This window comes from Eschrichtius robustus, chromosome 5, assembly GCF_028021215.1.
Source record: "Eschrichtius robustus isolate mEscRob2 chromosome 5, mEscRob2.pri, whole genome shotgun sequence".
Lineage (NCBI taxonomy): Eukaryota > Metazoa > Chordata > Mammalia > Artiodactyla > Eschrichtiidae > Eschrichtius > Eschrichtius robustus.
Genome location: NC_090828.1, coordinates 136,742,953 through 136,757,877, shown reverse-complemented (window position 1 = coordinate 136,757,877; position 14,925 = coordinate 136,742,953). Strand labels below are relative to the sequence as shown.

Below are 14,925 nucleotides of genomic sequence, written 5' to 3'. Positions count from 1 at the left end.
TGTAGTCATCTGGCTGTGTTTGGGGGTTGACCCCCGGGGTGGTTAATGAGTACTTACTTCCTCGTGTTTGGATTTACTGGATGACGTGTGTTCCTCGGTGTCTGGGACTGGCATCTGAGTCTCGATGGATCCCCGCAGTTTCCTCCTGCCCCAGTGGTGGAGGACCAGCACCCTGGAATGATGATGGAAGGCAGAGGAAGATACTGCTCATGCTTCCTGACCTCACTAGAAAGGTTTTCCAGGGAAATGGAATCTATGTTATAGATTTCTGTGAGTGCTCTGGATCCTTATTTAATGCCGATCGTGGTGCCCGCCCGGCCAGCAGTGGCCACAGTTCAGATGCTGGCCGTGGGTGTTTGCACTGAGACCACAGTAACCCCGCCAGTCCCTTTAGGTAAAAATGCGTGGAAACGGTGCCTTCCTGGTGGTCTTCCATCAGATCCTGCAGCTTCTGCTTTCCGTGGTGAGCTGGGGGGCTGCCTGCCCTCTAGCTTTTGACAGTGTGGACCTCTTTTGGGGTGGATGGTTATTTGCTGGCCAGATCCAGGGACCGGGCTGCCCTGGTCTGGGTCTCCTAGGTGGCTGCAGGTTCTCAGGGAAGGGAACAAGGCAAACGTGGGCATGTGTAGGAATCCCTCATCAGCTTCTTGACTGTTTGCCGGATTCCTAACCCGGCTCAGTCCCATACTGCCCTCCTCAGATGACTGTACCATCGTCAGCATGTCCAGGGGGCTTAGGGTTTCCTCGGAGGCTCCTGGCAACCCGGGATCTCCAGGCATCCTGCCCTGCCACTGTGGACTGGACCTCTCACCTCAGTGCTCTTTGGCATCTTCCCAGCGTGTCCCCTCCCCAGCCTGGACCCAACCCTGCCAGCCTCAGCTTTCACTGTGCTGCCCCCGCGGCGGGAACAATATCCTTTCTATTCGGAGTTGACTCTGCTGCCCTTTGGAGATCGCAGTGCGTAACGTGAGCTCCTGTGCAGAGGGGTGGGGGCCGAGGCGCCCCCTGCGCGCCGGGCGTCCGGCCGCCCAGCCCGGCCGTTGGTGGCTGCCCGCCGCCGCACCTGCCCTCCGAGGCTGGGGTCCGACGGCCGGTCGGAGCAGCCGGCCCGCGACGCGCCGGCAGGAGGAGGCCCGCGCCATGGCCGCCCGGCTGGGCGCGCTCGCCGCGTCGGGGCTGTACCGGCGGCGCCAGCACCGGCAGAGCTCGCCGCCCGCCGCGCCCGGGTAGGTGGCCGGGGGCAGGGCGGGGGCGCGGGGGACAATGGCCGGAAAGCTGCCGCCGCGGGCCTTTCCTCGGACGCCCGCCTGGCCCTTCCGACGGCGGCGGCGGCCCGGCTGCCCCGGGCGTGGGGACAGCGCCTGGCGTGGCGGCCATGGGGGGCAGGGCGCAGCTTAATCCAGCCGGGTTTGCTGTCCTGGGATCAGCGCTCTTGGGCAGGGCGCCTAGGATGGGGCGCTCAGATAAGCTGCCCGAGGTAACCGCCACGACTGCTTTCAGACTCGGACCGCTTTCCGGCCGCTTTCTAGATGAGCACCCTGGGTGGTCAGGGAACCCGCTGGACATCACCCATCCAAAAAATGGCTAAGCTGTGACTTAAAGCCAGTTTGCCCTGACTCTAAAGCCCGAACTGCTTTATCCCGGGGAGAACTGCCAGTGTAGACAAATGAGGAGCGCTTCCTTTGGGACTGGCAGGGGGAACCTGTGGGTACGGGATGGACCTCAGGGCATCTCCGAGGATGAGTTAGCCTGGGTGGGGAGGGCCTGAGGGGGCACTTAGATGGTGGAGCCCCCGGAGTGAGGGTGGGGCTGGGGGAGGGGCTCCTGGACATGTTGAAGGTGCAGGGAGTGAGAGCGGTGAGGGCTGTGGGCTTGGGGTCTTTGGCATCAGAATAGCAGGTGGGAACCCCAGAGGCGTGGGCGAGGAGCTGTGGGAAGGAGGTGGGGTTTGGGAGGGGGTGGGGATTCAGGGAGGAGACAGAGCAGCAGTCACAGAGGTGGGCCGCCTGGCGGGTCTGGGAGGGGAGGAGAGCGAACCCAGAGGCTGATGCTCTGCGGTGAAAGTGCGGCCCACTGTGTGCTCAGGGTGCGCGCGTGGCCAGGGCAGCCTTCCGGGGCGGGGCTGAGCGTTGAGCCCTCAAAGGTGTCTGGGGGGCCGTCAGGTGGGGAGCGGCGAGCAGAGGCTGCAGAGGGCCACCCGCGGGATACCTGCTGTAGCCGGGCTTGCACCTGCATCCGTGTCCCAGGCCCCTCCCTCACCAGGGGCCACACCAGGATGGGCGCTGGACAAGCCCACTGCTCCGGTGGGGAAGCCGGAGCGCGGGAGGCCAAGTGACTTACCTGGGTGAACGGGAACCCTCACCCGTTGGCCTCTGGATGACCCTGGACATCTGTGGAGTGAGCCGGGAGTGGGCGACCAGGGCCCTGATGGGCCAGAGGCCAAGCTGGAGGCTGGTTTCACTGTATGAATGCAGCACAAGAACTCGGCCCAGATGAAAGGAGGGCAGGGCTGATAGCGAAGATCAGGCCTCAGGAAAGTCCCGTGCACACACGCATGCACACGCGTTCATATGCCAACCTCAGCTCGATGTTTCTTCGAGCTTCTGGCTTGTGACTGACTGCTGTGCGGGATCACCTGGCCGCAGCGACACGGACTCACCCTCGAGTGTGCAAAGGCCCCTGTGGCCAGCCCCTGCCTATTCCCGGGCCCTCACGCTGGCTTTCTAGGCTCTGGTGGGTGGGAGACTGGAGTGGGGGATGGTCTGGGGTTGTTGAAAAAGCAGTGTTGAATGGTCATGCCTGTGTGATGCCACCAGGAGCTGAGGGGACGAGAGAGCACGGGTCCAATCCCGTGTGACCTCAGCAGGTTTCTGACCCTCTCTGCACGTCAGTTTCCTTATCTGGAACCAGCACCCTCCCCTCACAAGGACCTGGCTCAGAGAGGACTCCCTCCAGCCCACCCCAGCCTAGAGCTCAGTGACGTCTTGCAACAAATAGGCTTGCGTTGGCTGTCGAGATTGAGAGCCTTTGGGGTGCCGCGGAGGGTTGCAGAAGGGTACAGGGTAGGTGGGGGTGACCACCTCCCTCCTGCCCCACTGGCTGCCCCAGCCTGTCTCAGGGAGCGGGCACTTCTGTGACGGCATCCCCATGGGCCCCGCTCGGCAGCACAGGTGTGCCCCCCCCCCCGCCCCCCAGCTCTGGGGTTTGGCCTCTAGGTGGTGGCCGTGCCCTCGGCAGTGTTTGTGTGCTGTCCAGCCGGGGCGGGGCAGCGGTGTCTCCCTGCGGGTAACCGGGCAGACTGTGCTCCCAGCTCTTGGGCGGAATGTGTGAAGGAGGACGTGGCATGCGTGTCTCCCTCCTTTGTCCTCGCAGGGAGCGCTGCTGGGCCGGCGCGGGGGGGGGTCCCTGAGCTGCCGGCAACAACCGCTCTGTATCCAGCGCTTGGCCTGCCCGGCCCTGTGCTCCGCGCGCTGTACGTGCGCTGCAGGCAGCGAGTGCGTCGCTGCAGCTCTGCGGGGCGGATCCTGCCCCTCTGGCGACCTCTTTGCTGATGGGGAAATGAGGCCCCGAGGAGCTGGCACCTTCCAGGGGCACGGCTGGGGGCTAGGGCTGTCAGCGTTTAACCTCGCGGGGCGGAGCCCGGAGCGGCCTCCTCCTGCAGGGGACAGCTGGCGTTTTCTCTGGCGGGGCTGTGGTCCGGCTGTCCGGCACGTGGGCACGTCTGCCCATCCCTCTGCCTTTGGCCAGTGGGCTGGGGTGTTCTCTGTGGTCCGGAGCAGGGGCCATGGGGATGCAGCTACAGAAGTGACGCCGGGGGTGCACCTGCCCGAGACCTGGGCTGGGGCAGCCGGTGGGGCAGGGGGGAGGTGGTCACCCCCGCACCCCACCTGTCTGTGCCGGGGCTTATTGCGAGGTGTGTAGGGGACAGACGGCAGAATCCTTGACCTGAGACTTCCAGGGACCCAGCCAGGGAACTAGACCCAGACCAGTGAAGGGCCAGCTGCTCTTCTGGGGGCTGGCTGCCGTGGTGACAGCGTGGAGATGCAGTCCCTGAATGTCTGCCGCGCGGGGAGGCCGGGGTTCTGGAGAGGCAAACCGAAGATGGGCCTGCTGTGCACTCGCTTGGTTAGGGTCCAGAGGTCTGGAACAATCTGGAAGCCTGGGCTGCACTTGAATTCTTGTTTTGGCTTCATTTTCTGGGTCCTTTCAGTGGGGAATTCCAGGCTCAGAGTCACAGGATTTCCTGTTGATTTCTGACTACTCCAAGACCTGCCAAGGTCTTGTTCATGGCCAGGCACTGGAACTTCCTCCCAGCCACCTTGGGTATGTGTGTTTGGGGAGAACAAGGCCTCCAGGTTCACAGTGTTCTTGGGACAGGAAACCATGCCTGTGCTGACGGAGTCCAGCCCAGCCCATGGCGACTGGTCAGTCCCTGCCCTGTCTGTTCCGCCTTGTGGCGATCAGCAGGGAGCTGGAGAGGAGGGTGGTGGCCACTGTGCACAGAGCCTCCCTGTCACCTTGGGCTCTGCCCAACCCCTCCTGCCACTGTCCTGCCTCCTTGCCCCTTTGGCTTAAATACGGATGCAGGAGACGGCTTTGGTCCCCCAAGTACACCTGAGAGCAGGCAGAGGCATGCAGCGGTCCACTTGCCTGGCAAGGCTTGCCGAGGGGCCTACCGGCCCTGCCCTTGCCACAAGGGCTCCTCCAGCAGAGCAGAGAGGAAGTCCTGCCCGGGTGCCCCAGGCCGGCTTCCAGTCTGTCCACGTGGCAGCGACCCTCCGCTAGACCCACTGTCCACACCTAGACCCCTGAGGGCGGAGCCCTCTCCCACCTCCTCCCGGTGCTGTGGCCGTGAGGGAGGGGTGGGCTTCAGCATCCCGGGAGGCGGAACAGGCTGAAAAGATGTTCTCGGGAGACGTGCCGTGTGCCACCGCACGCGTCTACGCGATGTGGCCAACGGGTTACATCTCTCCTCCCTGAGCCTGACCTTCCTTCTGTGCCCACCCAGTTGACACGAGACAAAATCTGTTTGCCGCCCTTGTAGCCAGAGGCACAGGCATCAGGGTGCCGGGCGTTTGTAGAGACTGTCGGGGCTGATAGCCAGGCTCCTGCCTGAGGCTTGGGTCCCCAGCCTGGAGCCGGCACACGTCTGTCTGTGTGGCCATTTCCCCTGTAGTTCAGTTCGGATTCCACGCCTCCCGGCAGGATGCCTGCCGCTTCCCCGGGGACGGCAGCTGCCCACTGTGGATGAGGGGATTCGCTCCGCACTCTGCGCCCATCCCCAGTGTTCACAATCTCACCTTCTCCACAGTAGGGTGGTTATATGTTTTGGGGGTGCAGGTGATTTGAAACTAACTCACGGTGCAGGGAAAAGAGCCATGGAAGTCGGACCAATCTGTGTTCAAATCTGGACGCTGTCATCTGCTCTGTGAGTTTGGGCAAGTTACTTAACCTCTCTGAGCCTTAGGAAAGCAGGGTGGCCTCGGGGATTAAATAAGTGTGTAAAAACCGAGCCGCTCCCCTGTGTCTGGGTGACAGTCTCTACCGGAGACATTCTGGTTCCCTGAGAGGGTGACAGGAGGCACAGGAGGAAGCCGGGGTGTCCCTGACACCTCGAGAGATGGCCCAGCACCATGACCGAGCAGCCTGGGGGCCCGGTCAGTGACACTGACAAGCACAGCGCCGTCCTCTGCGGGCTTACAGTGGGCCGGGCACCCTGCTGAAAGCTTGTGTGTCCGTCATCTAACAGCCTGTAACCCGTGGCCACGGCCGTGCTTAGGGTCCTTCCACGGCTGGGCGGCTGGGCCTGGAGAGCGAGGGCCAGCCCCGGCCGCCCCGTGAGTGAGAGCACCGGACTTGAGCCGTGACTGCTCTGGCCGGCATGAGCCCGGTGACGGCCTGGCCTGTGCCTGACCCCCTGTGTGGGGCACCGGGGGCTGCAGGGTGTGGGGGAAGGTCGGGGCCCCAGAGTTCTGATGTCGGCTTTGCCTCCACCCACTGTGGCCCTGGTGGTGGGCGGGTCACTCTCTCCAGGCCTCCGCTTGTCCAGCTGGGAGATGGAGGTGCTGCGCTGGCCTCGCAGGGTTGTCATCTGGGAAGGCCCCCGTGGCCTGGCCTGCGCTGGCACCTAACGTGTCCGAGGCACACGGTAGCTGCAGGGATGGGTGACAGCCAAGCGGGGTGACCCAAGCCGGTGCCGGGCAGCGTGGCCCTGACTGTGTGACTCAGTCCCTGCGGTGCCAAGGCCGACCCGGGCTGAGGACAGCGCCGTCTTCACCCCAGAAAGCGTGTCCATCGAGTGCGGCCCTCAGGCCCTGACCCGCCCTTTCCTTCTTCCCGCCCAGTAACATGTCCAATGCCTTGGCCAATGCTGTGTGCCAGCGCTGCCAGGCCCGCTTCGCCCCCGCCGAGCGGATTGTCAACAGCAACGGAGAGCTGTACCACGAGCACTGCTTCGTGTGCGCCCAGTGCTTCCGGCCCTTCCCCGAGGGGCTCTTCTACGAGGTGAGGATGGTCCCGGGGCCCTCGCCGCCGCCTTCTCGGAGCCTGAGCCCCGGACCCAGCTCAGGGTCGGCCCTCGGGCAGCCTGTGGGCCGTGCCCGGCCGTGGTCCTCTTGTGAAGGATGAGGCAGACATGCCAGCCCTTGAGCCGAGCGGCGCTCCGTGAGAACCTTGCTGGCCACGCCTCGGGGCCCCATCCCTTACCTGTGAGATGTGAAGTGTTCTCCTGGTGGCCGTGGGTGCTGGAGGAGAGTCACCGTTCATCCTGTCACCTCTGGGCAGATGCTGGGGGGCCCTGGGGTGCAAACGCCCTGCCTTGGTGGCACTTACCCTCCCTGGGGTCAGGCAGTAAACATAACCCACGTGTATCAGATGGTGCTAAGTGCTCTGGCTGTAAGGCATCTCGGGGGCGGGGGGTGATCAGGGAAGGTAATGTCTGAGCAGACCTGAAGGAGGTGAGGGAGCAGCGTGTACCTGCAGGAAGAGCTCTCAGCAGAGGACACAGCAAGTGCAAAAAGGCCCTGAGGTTGGAGCATGCAGGTATTTGAGGAGCAGTGGGGGGCCGGTGTGATGGAAGCAGAGCAAAGGAGAGGGAACAGCAGAAGATGAGAGTGGGGAGGCAGATTTGCTTGGCCCCGTGGGCCTTCATAGGGCCTTAGGCTTTCATGCTGGGAGGGGCAGGAGCCACTGCAGGGTCTGGAGGGGAGGAGTCACATCGTCTGTCTGACCGTAGAGAAGGACCCCTGGTTGCTATGCTGAGGAGAGACTGTGTGCGGGCGGGGACAGAAGCTAGGAGAAAAGGTGGGACCAGAAGCCGATTATTTCCGTAATCCAGATGGAAGTGAAGGGGCCTACACTGGGCTGCAATGGGTCACAGGAGCAGATTGTTAAATTTTCAGCAGTCTTGCAAGCCGGTTGTTAAACACAGCCATTATTAAAAGTTAAATGATACAAACATACAATGAGATAAAACTGTATTAAAAACAAAGGTAACATTCGTTTTGCTGTACAGTAGAAACACAACATTGTAAAGCAACTATACTCCAATAAAAATTAATTTAAAAAAACAACAAAGGTAACAGAAACTCAAAACTCACCACTTCCTAATTACTCTATTACATTTCACGATCAGCTATGCCTTTGAGGTTATGATTTGTTTTTATGCCTGTGTGCTGGAAACACTGTACCATGGTGGCTACTGACGTCTCTTCTCAGCTCCATGCGGAGGTCTGGTTGGTAGCTTGAAATTGACCACGGGTGGGAATATTTACACCATAGAAATCGGCAAACGCTACAAGGCAGCCTCAGAACCAGTTGTGAAATGTTTACCAGCACGCCAGGGCAGTGCTCGGAGGCTGGATAGATTTCCAAGCTGATGGGACGGGCTGGTAGATGGCTGTGGGGTGTGTGATCTGCCTGGCAGAGTAGGGGTTGCTGTTGCCTGTGGTGCCTCCTGGGAAATGCTGGCCGATGATGGAGGCGGGGCTGGCGGGGGGGGGGGTGATGTGGGCAGGGCGCTGTGGATGTGCCTACGACAGTTTAAATTCCTGCTGCCTCTGCAGGTCACTGGCTAGGGCTCTAGCCAGGTGCAGCTTAATAAGACACTCATTTTAGAGAACAGGGGAAAACCAAATACAATTATCAAGGGAGAAGAAAGCAGAGGCTTTCCTGGGGCCAGTGTGAGGGCCCTCCTTGCCCAGACAGATGCGGACAGCGGCTGCAGGACTCCCTTGCCCCCCTTCCTGTGTCCCTCCTTCTGTGTCCCTTCCCTGGGTATTTTGTGGCCCCTGGGGGAATGGACTTCTCACACAGGAAATAGGGCCAAGGGACACACAGAATTCAAACTCCATCCCCGCCCTCCCCAGCCTGAAGTTCCGCCCCCAGCCCTCAGCTTGTTCCTGGGACCAACAGGGCCAAGATCTTCTGCAAGCGGCAGTGGCCCTTTGAGGGGCTGGCCTTGCTGAGTTGCCAGCCTCTTCGAGGCCCCTCGCTTTGCACTCTCCCCAGGTCGAACAGGCCAATCCCGTCCCATCTCCAGGCCTTGCACGGGCTGCTCACTGTCTGGAATTCCCTCCTCTCGGAACCCCCACCCCCTGCTGCCTTTCCACTCCTCATCACCTCCTCCAGGAAACCTCCCCGCCCCCCACCCCCGCTTCCTGTGGTGGTAGCAGGTGCACAGAGTGGGGTGTTTGTCCAGCCTCCCCGAGGGCAGGCCCTCACCCAGCAGACCGGCCAGCGCAGCTCGGGGGATGACAGTGCCTTCCTTGTCCTCTGTCTGCTGGCCCCGTTTGCAGCTCGAAGGGCGGAAGTACTGCGAACACGACTTCCAGATGCTGTTCGCTCCGTGCTGCAGGACCTGCGGTAAGGGCCGCACAGGCCTCAGCGCCGCCTGGGGGGCGGGTGGGCAGAGAGCCCTGCCTCTCAGAGCACCGGCCTCGGGCTCCCACGGGCACCGCCCTCCCGGCTCTGGGAGGGGGCCGCGGAGGGGAAGGGCGCCGGGCGAGCAGGAACCCCTCTCCTCCAGGCGAGTTCATCATCGGCCGCGTCATCAAGGCCATGAACAACAACTGGCACCCCGGGTGCTTCCGCTGCGAGCTGTGCGACGTGGAGCTGGCCGACCTGGGCTTCGTGAAGAACGCCGGCAGGTGAGGCGGGCCCCTCGTCACAGGCCCAGGCCCGGTCCAGGCGCTGCAGGCTGCGGGTGGGGCTGCCGTGCGGCCCTGTCCCCGCGAGGCAGACAGGAGAGCCCTGTCCAGAGTACGGGTGAGGACGGAGCCTGGAGAGAGGGAGGGACGGTGAGTCGGGGGCCACCCAGGCTCGGGGCTCTTCCTGGGAGCAGGCTGACAGCGTACAGGCGGCCCAAGCGGGTGCGTGAGTCATCCTCACGGATGAGGAGCTTTGAGTCAAGGTCCTGCCTGCCTGGCCACCCACAGTGCTGACCCCAGCCGTCCACCTCCGTCCTCACGCCCCACGAGCGCTGCTGGAGGGACGGCACTCAGCTGGGGCCCAGGTTTCCTCAGCAGGCTAAGCTGTCACCTTCCACGAAGACTTGCTCTTTTCTCCTCCGCTCCTACCCACCCCCCACCCCACACTGTCCCTGCACCCTCACGCCCACAGCCAGGACCTCCCCTCCCCCTCCCCGAGGGATGGGCACCCCTGCCGCCCGGCATCTGTGCCGCCCCACTGCCTTGTCAGAGTGGGGGCCGTGTCCCTGCACCCCAAAGCCCTGCTCACTCCACACACCCTCTCCAGCGGGGGCTCGTGGCTCTGGTCCGCTCTCTCTCCCTTTCTAACGGCTCAGGCTCGGTGGCCCCCAGGGTTCAAAGCACCCTCTGAGCCTTCTTTCCACAGCGATTCCCTGCAGCCCTCCCCAGCCCTCCAGCCGGGTCCTCCCGTCTGCTCCCCGCCGCCCAGGCTGGGCGGCGTCCCCGCGGCCTTTGCGGCAGCTCCTGCTCCTCTATGGGCACCCAGGCCCCCGTGTTCTGGGAGTCTCCTCCTACTTCACGGCTGCGCTGGCCCTCTCCTCTCCTGGCTCACTTTCCTCCGCCCGTCTCTCCGTGTTGGGCTCCCCTGGGGCTCTGCCCTGGGCCCAAAGTCCCGCTGCCTCACATGGTGAGTGTGTGCTGGGCGATGCAGATGTCCGCCTCCCCCCCAGACCTCTCCCCGCATACCCCACTGCCCACATGCCAGCTCCACGTGGTGTCCAGAAGGCACCCCAAGTGCCACAGAGCCCAACCAACCAAGCGACTGCGAGTTTCCCCTCTGCCGACAGCCAGGCCTCAGGGAAGAGCAGGCCGGCCTCGTTAGCAGTGCCCTAGCGGTCTGCCTCCCATGCCCTCCCCTGTCCGGGCACTTGTCACATTCTCTGGTGCCAGTCGAGCTCCCCTTCCTGACGCTGCCGTAGCGATCTCGCCCATCTGCCTGCCCCACCAGAGACGCGTGTTGTCCATCTTGGTGTCTGCAGAGCACTCGGTAGCAGCCCGGGTGGTGGGTGCGGATCTGAGAGACCATCGGGGGGCAGACAGTGCAGCGGGGCAGGGGGGGTCCCATGCTGGTCTGTGGGGTCACCTGCCGGGTGTGGGCCTGAGCCGCAGCTCATGCTGGGACCCCTGCTCCGGTGCTCTGCTGGAAAAATCCGGAAGAGGCTGGACGTGCTCAGGAAAGTAAAGTATCGCCGTGAGGCAAGGAGCGCGGGGCCCCTACGCGCACCCTCCAGCCCAGGTCGGCGCTCTGAAGCCCACGGGGCAGAACTTCAGAGTCTGCGCGGGGCAGGCCCACCGTAGGGCCCCCAGACCCACAGTCCACACTGCTGCCTTTGCCTCCGCTTTGCCGTTCTTGGGTCAGAGGGAAGAAAAGTTCTGGGGAGGGAGTTGTGTTAATCAAACAGAAGAACCTTCAGTTATTAAAGTACGGTTATGTTTATGATCAGTATAATTAAGTACAAAAAAGGACCGGTGAGGGCGATCAGGCCACCCTATGAGCAAAACAGCTCAAAGCTTGGCCCGCCGGGACCGGTGGAAGCCTCTTGGGAAGGAGTGGGGCTCTGCCCCTGCTGGGTCTGGGTTAGTGGGAGCCGGGTTCACAGGCCGGGCCTTGCCCTCCCTGCCGCCCAGCGGTGACAAAGCTCAGCTCCCTGTGACCGTCCACCCATAGCGTGTGTTCCACCGGGACTCGGGAGGCGCTGGGCAGCTGCCGGGAAGCCCTGGGGATTGTAGGGCACATGCAGGTCTGTGTGTGGGTGTCTGGCAGGAGGGATGGAGAGCTGACGTGCCTCACAGGCCCCGCCCATGTTGCTGGCTGTCACCTGGTGACCACCCTGAAATGTGCCTACAGTGTTGGGTTCTAATTTATAGCTTGTGTCCCCTAGACGCGGAGTCCTTTGGCAAAGGTGCCACAAAGGGACCTCAAAGCACCTTGCACTTGAGAGAAAACCTTTAGACCACCCCCCGCCCCCCAGCTTCCAGTGCCCCCTCTTCCGGTGGGCCGTGGGCCGTTTGCAGCTGTCTCCCGCGTCCTCTCTGCAAAGCTTCACCGCCGCGCGTTTCTGTCTCTGTCGGGGGAAGGAGGCCGGGAACCTCGCAGGCAGGCGGCACTTGGGAAAGAAAGACGCTCATTGTGCAGGAATGTTTCTGGCCTCCTTGCCCCCGCAGCAGGGGGTGAAGCTGCTGAGTGTCTTGTAGCTGTGAGTGAGCAGGGCCAGTCTCCGCAGGGGGGTGGCCGGCTGGTCCCTTCTGTTCTCCCTGTTCAGGGATTTGCGTGGCAGAGAAGACAGAACTCAGCGCCGGGTGATGCGTTCGGGCCTCGGAGCAGGTGGCGGTGGCCCGCTGAGGCTGCAGTTTGTTTCCTCGGGGGCCGCTTGGGGCGGAGGCGGGCTCCTCCTCGGGGGTGAGTCTGAGGGGTGGTCCTTGGGGAGGAGGCGGTGGCCCCCGGCTCACAGCTCCGACCTGGCGCTCAGCGAGCTCTCGTTGGTCTTCCCGTCGGCGCTGGGGGGCGGCCCCGCGAGCCTCTTGCCGCACAGCAGGCTGCACAGGGCGTCTCGGAACTTCTCGGCCACGAAGAAGTACATGACGGGGTCGAGAGCGCCGTTGAGGCTGCTGAGGCAGGACGTGACGCGGTTGCCGAGCGCCAGCGCGCGCTGGGCGGCGCACGAGGTGCGGTGGCCGCGGTAACGCAGCACGTAGACGGAGCGGTGGACGTGGTAGGGCACGAAGCAGACCAGGAAGATGGCCAGCACCGCGGCGATCATGCGCACCGCCTTGTTCTTGAGGCGCCGCTCCACGCGCGGGCCCTGCCGCAGGCTGCGGATGATGAGCAGGTAGCAGGTGACCGTGGTGACGAACGGGAAGGTGAAGGCCACGGCCAGAGACGCAAAGGCGTGCTGGGAGGCCTTCTCCCGGTACAGCTGCAGGCAGACCACCGTGCGGTTGGTCCGCACCGTCTGTGGGCTCACCAGCAGCGGGGCCATGGCCACGGCCACCATCACCCAGAGGAAGGCGCAGGCCAGGTGGGCGTGGAGGGGCCTGCGGAGCTTGAGGGACTTGACGGGGTGCACGATGGCCAGGAAGCGGTCCGCGCTGATGCAGGTGAGAAAGTAGATGCTGGCGTACATGTTGAGGTAGAAGAGGAAGCCGGTGAGCCGGCACGGGATCTCCCCAAACGGCCAGTGGCTCCCCGAGAAGTGGTAGACGAGGCGGGTGGGCAGGACCAGCACGCAGGACAGGTCAGCCACGGCCAGGTGCATCAGGAACACGTTGGCAGGGGTGCCGGACTTGTGGTCCCGGACGAAGAGCCACAGGGCCAGGGAGTTGCCAACAAAAGCCAGGATGAAATCCAGGAGGTAGAAGGAGGCAAAGAGGACGTTCTCCAGGGGCGTCTCTTGGCCACAGTGCTCCGGGGGGGCCAGGGAGGAGTTGGCCGTCAGGCCTGGGGAAGCCACCTCGAGGCCATCCATGCTTTGGCTGGAGGTCGAGCCCGGGGCTGAGCCTGGAGGGAACAAGCAGACAGGCCCCGGAGAGCCTGCGACCGGCGGGCTGTCACCCTCTGCAGACGTGAGCCCTCGGAAGCCTGCGGTACCTGCCGACCCCGACCCTGTTCCATGCTCGGCATTGCCTCGGGGGCCACTGAGGACACCTCCTGGGTCCAGCTGGGGGTGGGCAGGCGTCACAGGCTCTCTGAACTCCAGCAGGAAGCAAAACCAAAAGCAGGGACTGGGTGCTAACCTGCGGCTGGGGCTGGCTCCCCACTCTGCAGCCACGTCCCTACAGGGCGTGTGAGGGCCCTGGCTGGACCCTGGTGACCCGGAAGGCCCCCTCTCAGGCCTGGGGGATGGAGTCAGCACCACAGGGAGAGCATGGCGACCCGTCTGTCTGAGGCTCTGGGGGGGTGCGAGGGCGGAGGGAGGAGCCCCACGTTTTCTGTCCCTTTCCCCCGTGTGCTGTCTGAGGGGCGGGGTGCATGGGGCCCCTGAGCCCCACTTCTCATGGGTGGGTGGCCGGGTCGCCTGTTCCTGAGGGCCCGGTGTGTGGAGCTCGGCCAGCTCCTCTTCAGCCTCGGGAGAACCCTGCGCACCCCTCCCTGACCCGCCTGCCCACCGGGCTCCCCAGTTCTCCCGGCACCCGGCGCCCGCCACAGGAGGGCCTGGCTGGGAATGCAGTGTCAGAGTGTCAGGGGGGGCAGAGGCCTGCTCTGTCTGCTGGCACATCCGGGCCTGGATCCCAAGGTCTCTTGAACTTTCTGGACTTAGCCCACCAGCCCCACGGTAGGCATCTTAATGAGTGGAGACCTGTGTTTTAGAAAGCCCTTGGGCCCCAGGCCTGCAGCGGGTATTTTACCACCCCGGGTAGTTTAACTACCAGGAGGCGGATTCTTTCCCAGGAGAGGAAGAGCCATTTTTCCCAGAGGTAGAGAGACCTTCCAGGGTTTTCTGGCCAAGATCTGCAGCCCCAGAGAGGCCCGGGGCCCAGGGAGGCGGCCTGTCTCTGCCTGGCCTCGCCCGCCTGGTGTACCTCCACCTGAGAGGCCGCGCAGCTTGGAGCCCTGCTGGCCTTGGTAACAAGCCATTTCTGTCTGCCGACCCCAGGTCTGAGTGGGTGACCCTTGCTGCCGCCCCAGCAGACAGAGTAACAGCTTCCTATTTTGATTTTGGTCAACTGGGGAGATCCAGAAAGGAGAGGGAAGGTCCCTAACACCCCGCCTCCCTCGCCAGGCCTGGGACCAGGGGGTGTGGGCAGGAGAAGGCAGGACAGCCGGGCCAGAGCGCCCTCTGTCCACACCCCACACAGGCCACAGCCCCGAGCGGGGGTCGGGGAGGTGGCTGCCAGGTCCTTCTCACGCCCTGGGGTTTCCGCCTAGCGCACCCCTGCCTGCAGCGCAGCTTCTGGGGCTCCCCTGAAGCCCCGCCTCCCGACACCTCCACTCCCTAGCCTGTGCGGTTGGGCTGCAGGGGGGCGGCAGGAAGCGGGGAGGAGCAGCTTGCGCAGCGGCGTGTCCCGCCGAGCAGCAGGACGTGGGGCAAGTTGTCTGCAAGCTTCTCCTGGCTCTTAGGCCTCCGCTTTCACGCCCATGATAACAGCCCTGGCAGGGGCTGACAGGTGCCCCGAGGGCGTGGGGACGTCAGCCCTGAGGAGGAGGCTGGGTGCCGTGCCCAGCCGTGGGTTCCCATAGTAGAGGGAGGGAGGGTGGTCCAGACCGCGGGGACGAGGGTCTGTCGGGCCGGGCAGCAGCTTCATGCCTCATTCACCACCACCGGGGGCCCTGGGCTCCTCCCTCCCCACAGATGGCTGTGGCTGAGTGGCAGAGAGCATCTGACCAGTCGTCCTCAAGCAGAGGGCGGGCGCTTGCCCGATCGTATCACATTTTAATTATTGAAGGGGTCCAGGGCAGTTCCCCTGCCCAGATGATGTCTCCTGGCTCCAGAGTGGTTCA

The 14,925-nt window shown here is 63.7% G+C and overlaps 2 protein-coding genes across 2 annotated transcripts in view; one reads left to right on the top strand and one right to left on the bottom strand.

Moving 5' to 3' along the window:
- The window catches only part of LIMS2 (LIM zinc finger domain containing 2), a 35,820-nt gene that overhangs the window by 11,962 nt on the left and 8,933 nt on the right, over positions 1-14,925 (top strand). Inside the window, exons 2-4 of the mRNA XM_068545307.1 lie at positions 6,345-6,504; positions 8,796-8,862; positions 9,026-9,146. Of these exons, the coding sequence (XP_068401408.1) occupies positions 6,345-6,504; positions 8,796-8,862; positions 9,026-9,146 (348 nt within the window). The remainder of the gene's footprint in view (positions 1-6,344; positions 6,505-8,795; positions 8,863-9,025; positions 9,147-14,925) is intronic.
- GPR17 (G protein-coupled receptor 17) lies at positions 11,933-12,952 on the bottom strand. The gene has a single exon (XM_068545308.1). The coding sequence runs from the start codon at positions 12,950-12,952 to the stop codon at positions 11,933-11,935; it is 1,020 nt and encodes a 339-aa protein (XP_068401409.1).

Bases quoted from the DNA above. Each gene is read 5' to 3' on its own strand.
- GPR17 (XM_068545308.1), bottom strand. From the start codon at position 12,952: ATGGATGGCCTCGAGGTGGCTTCCCCAGGCCTGACGGCCAACTCCTCC.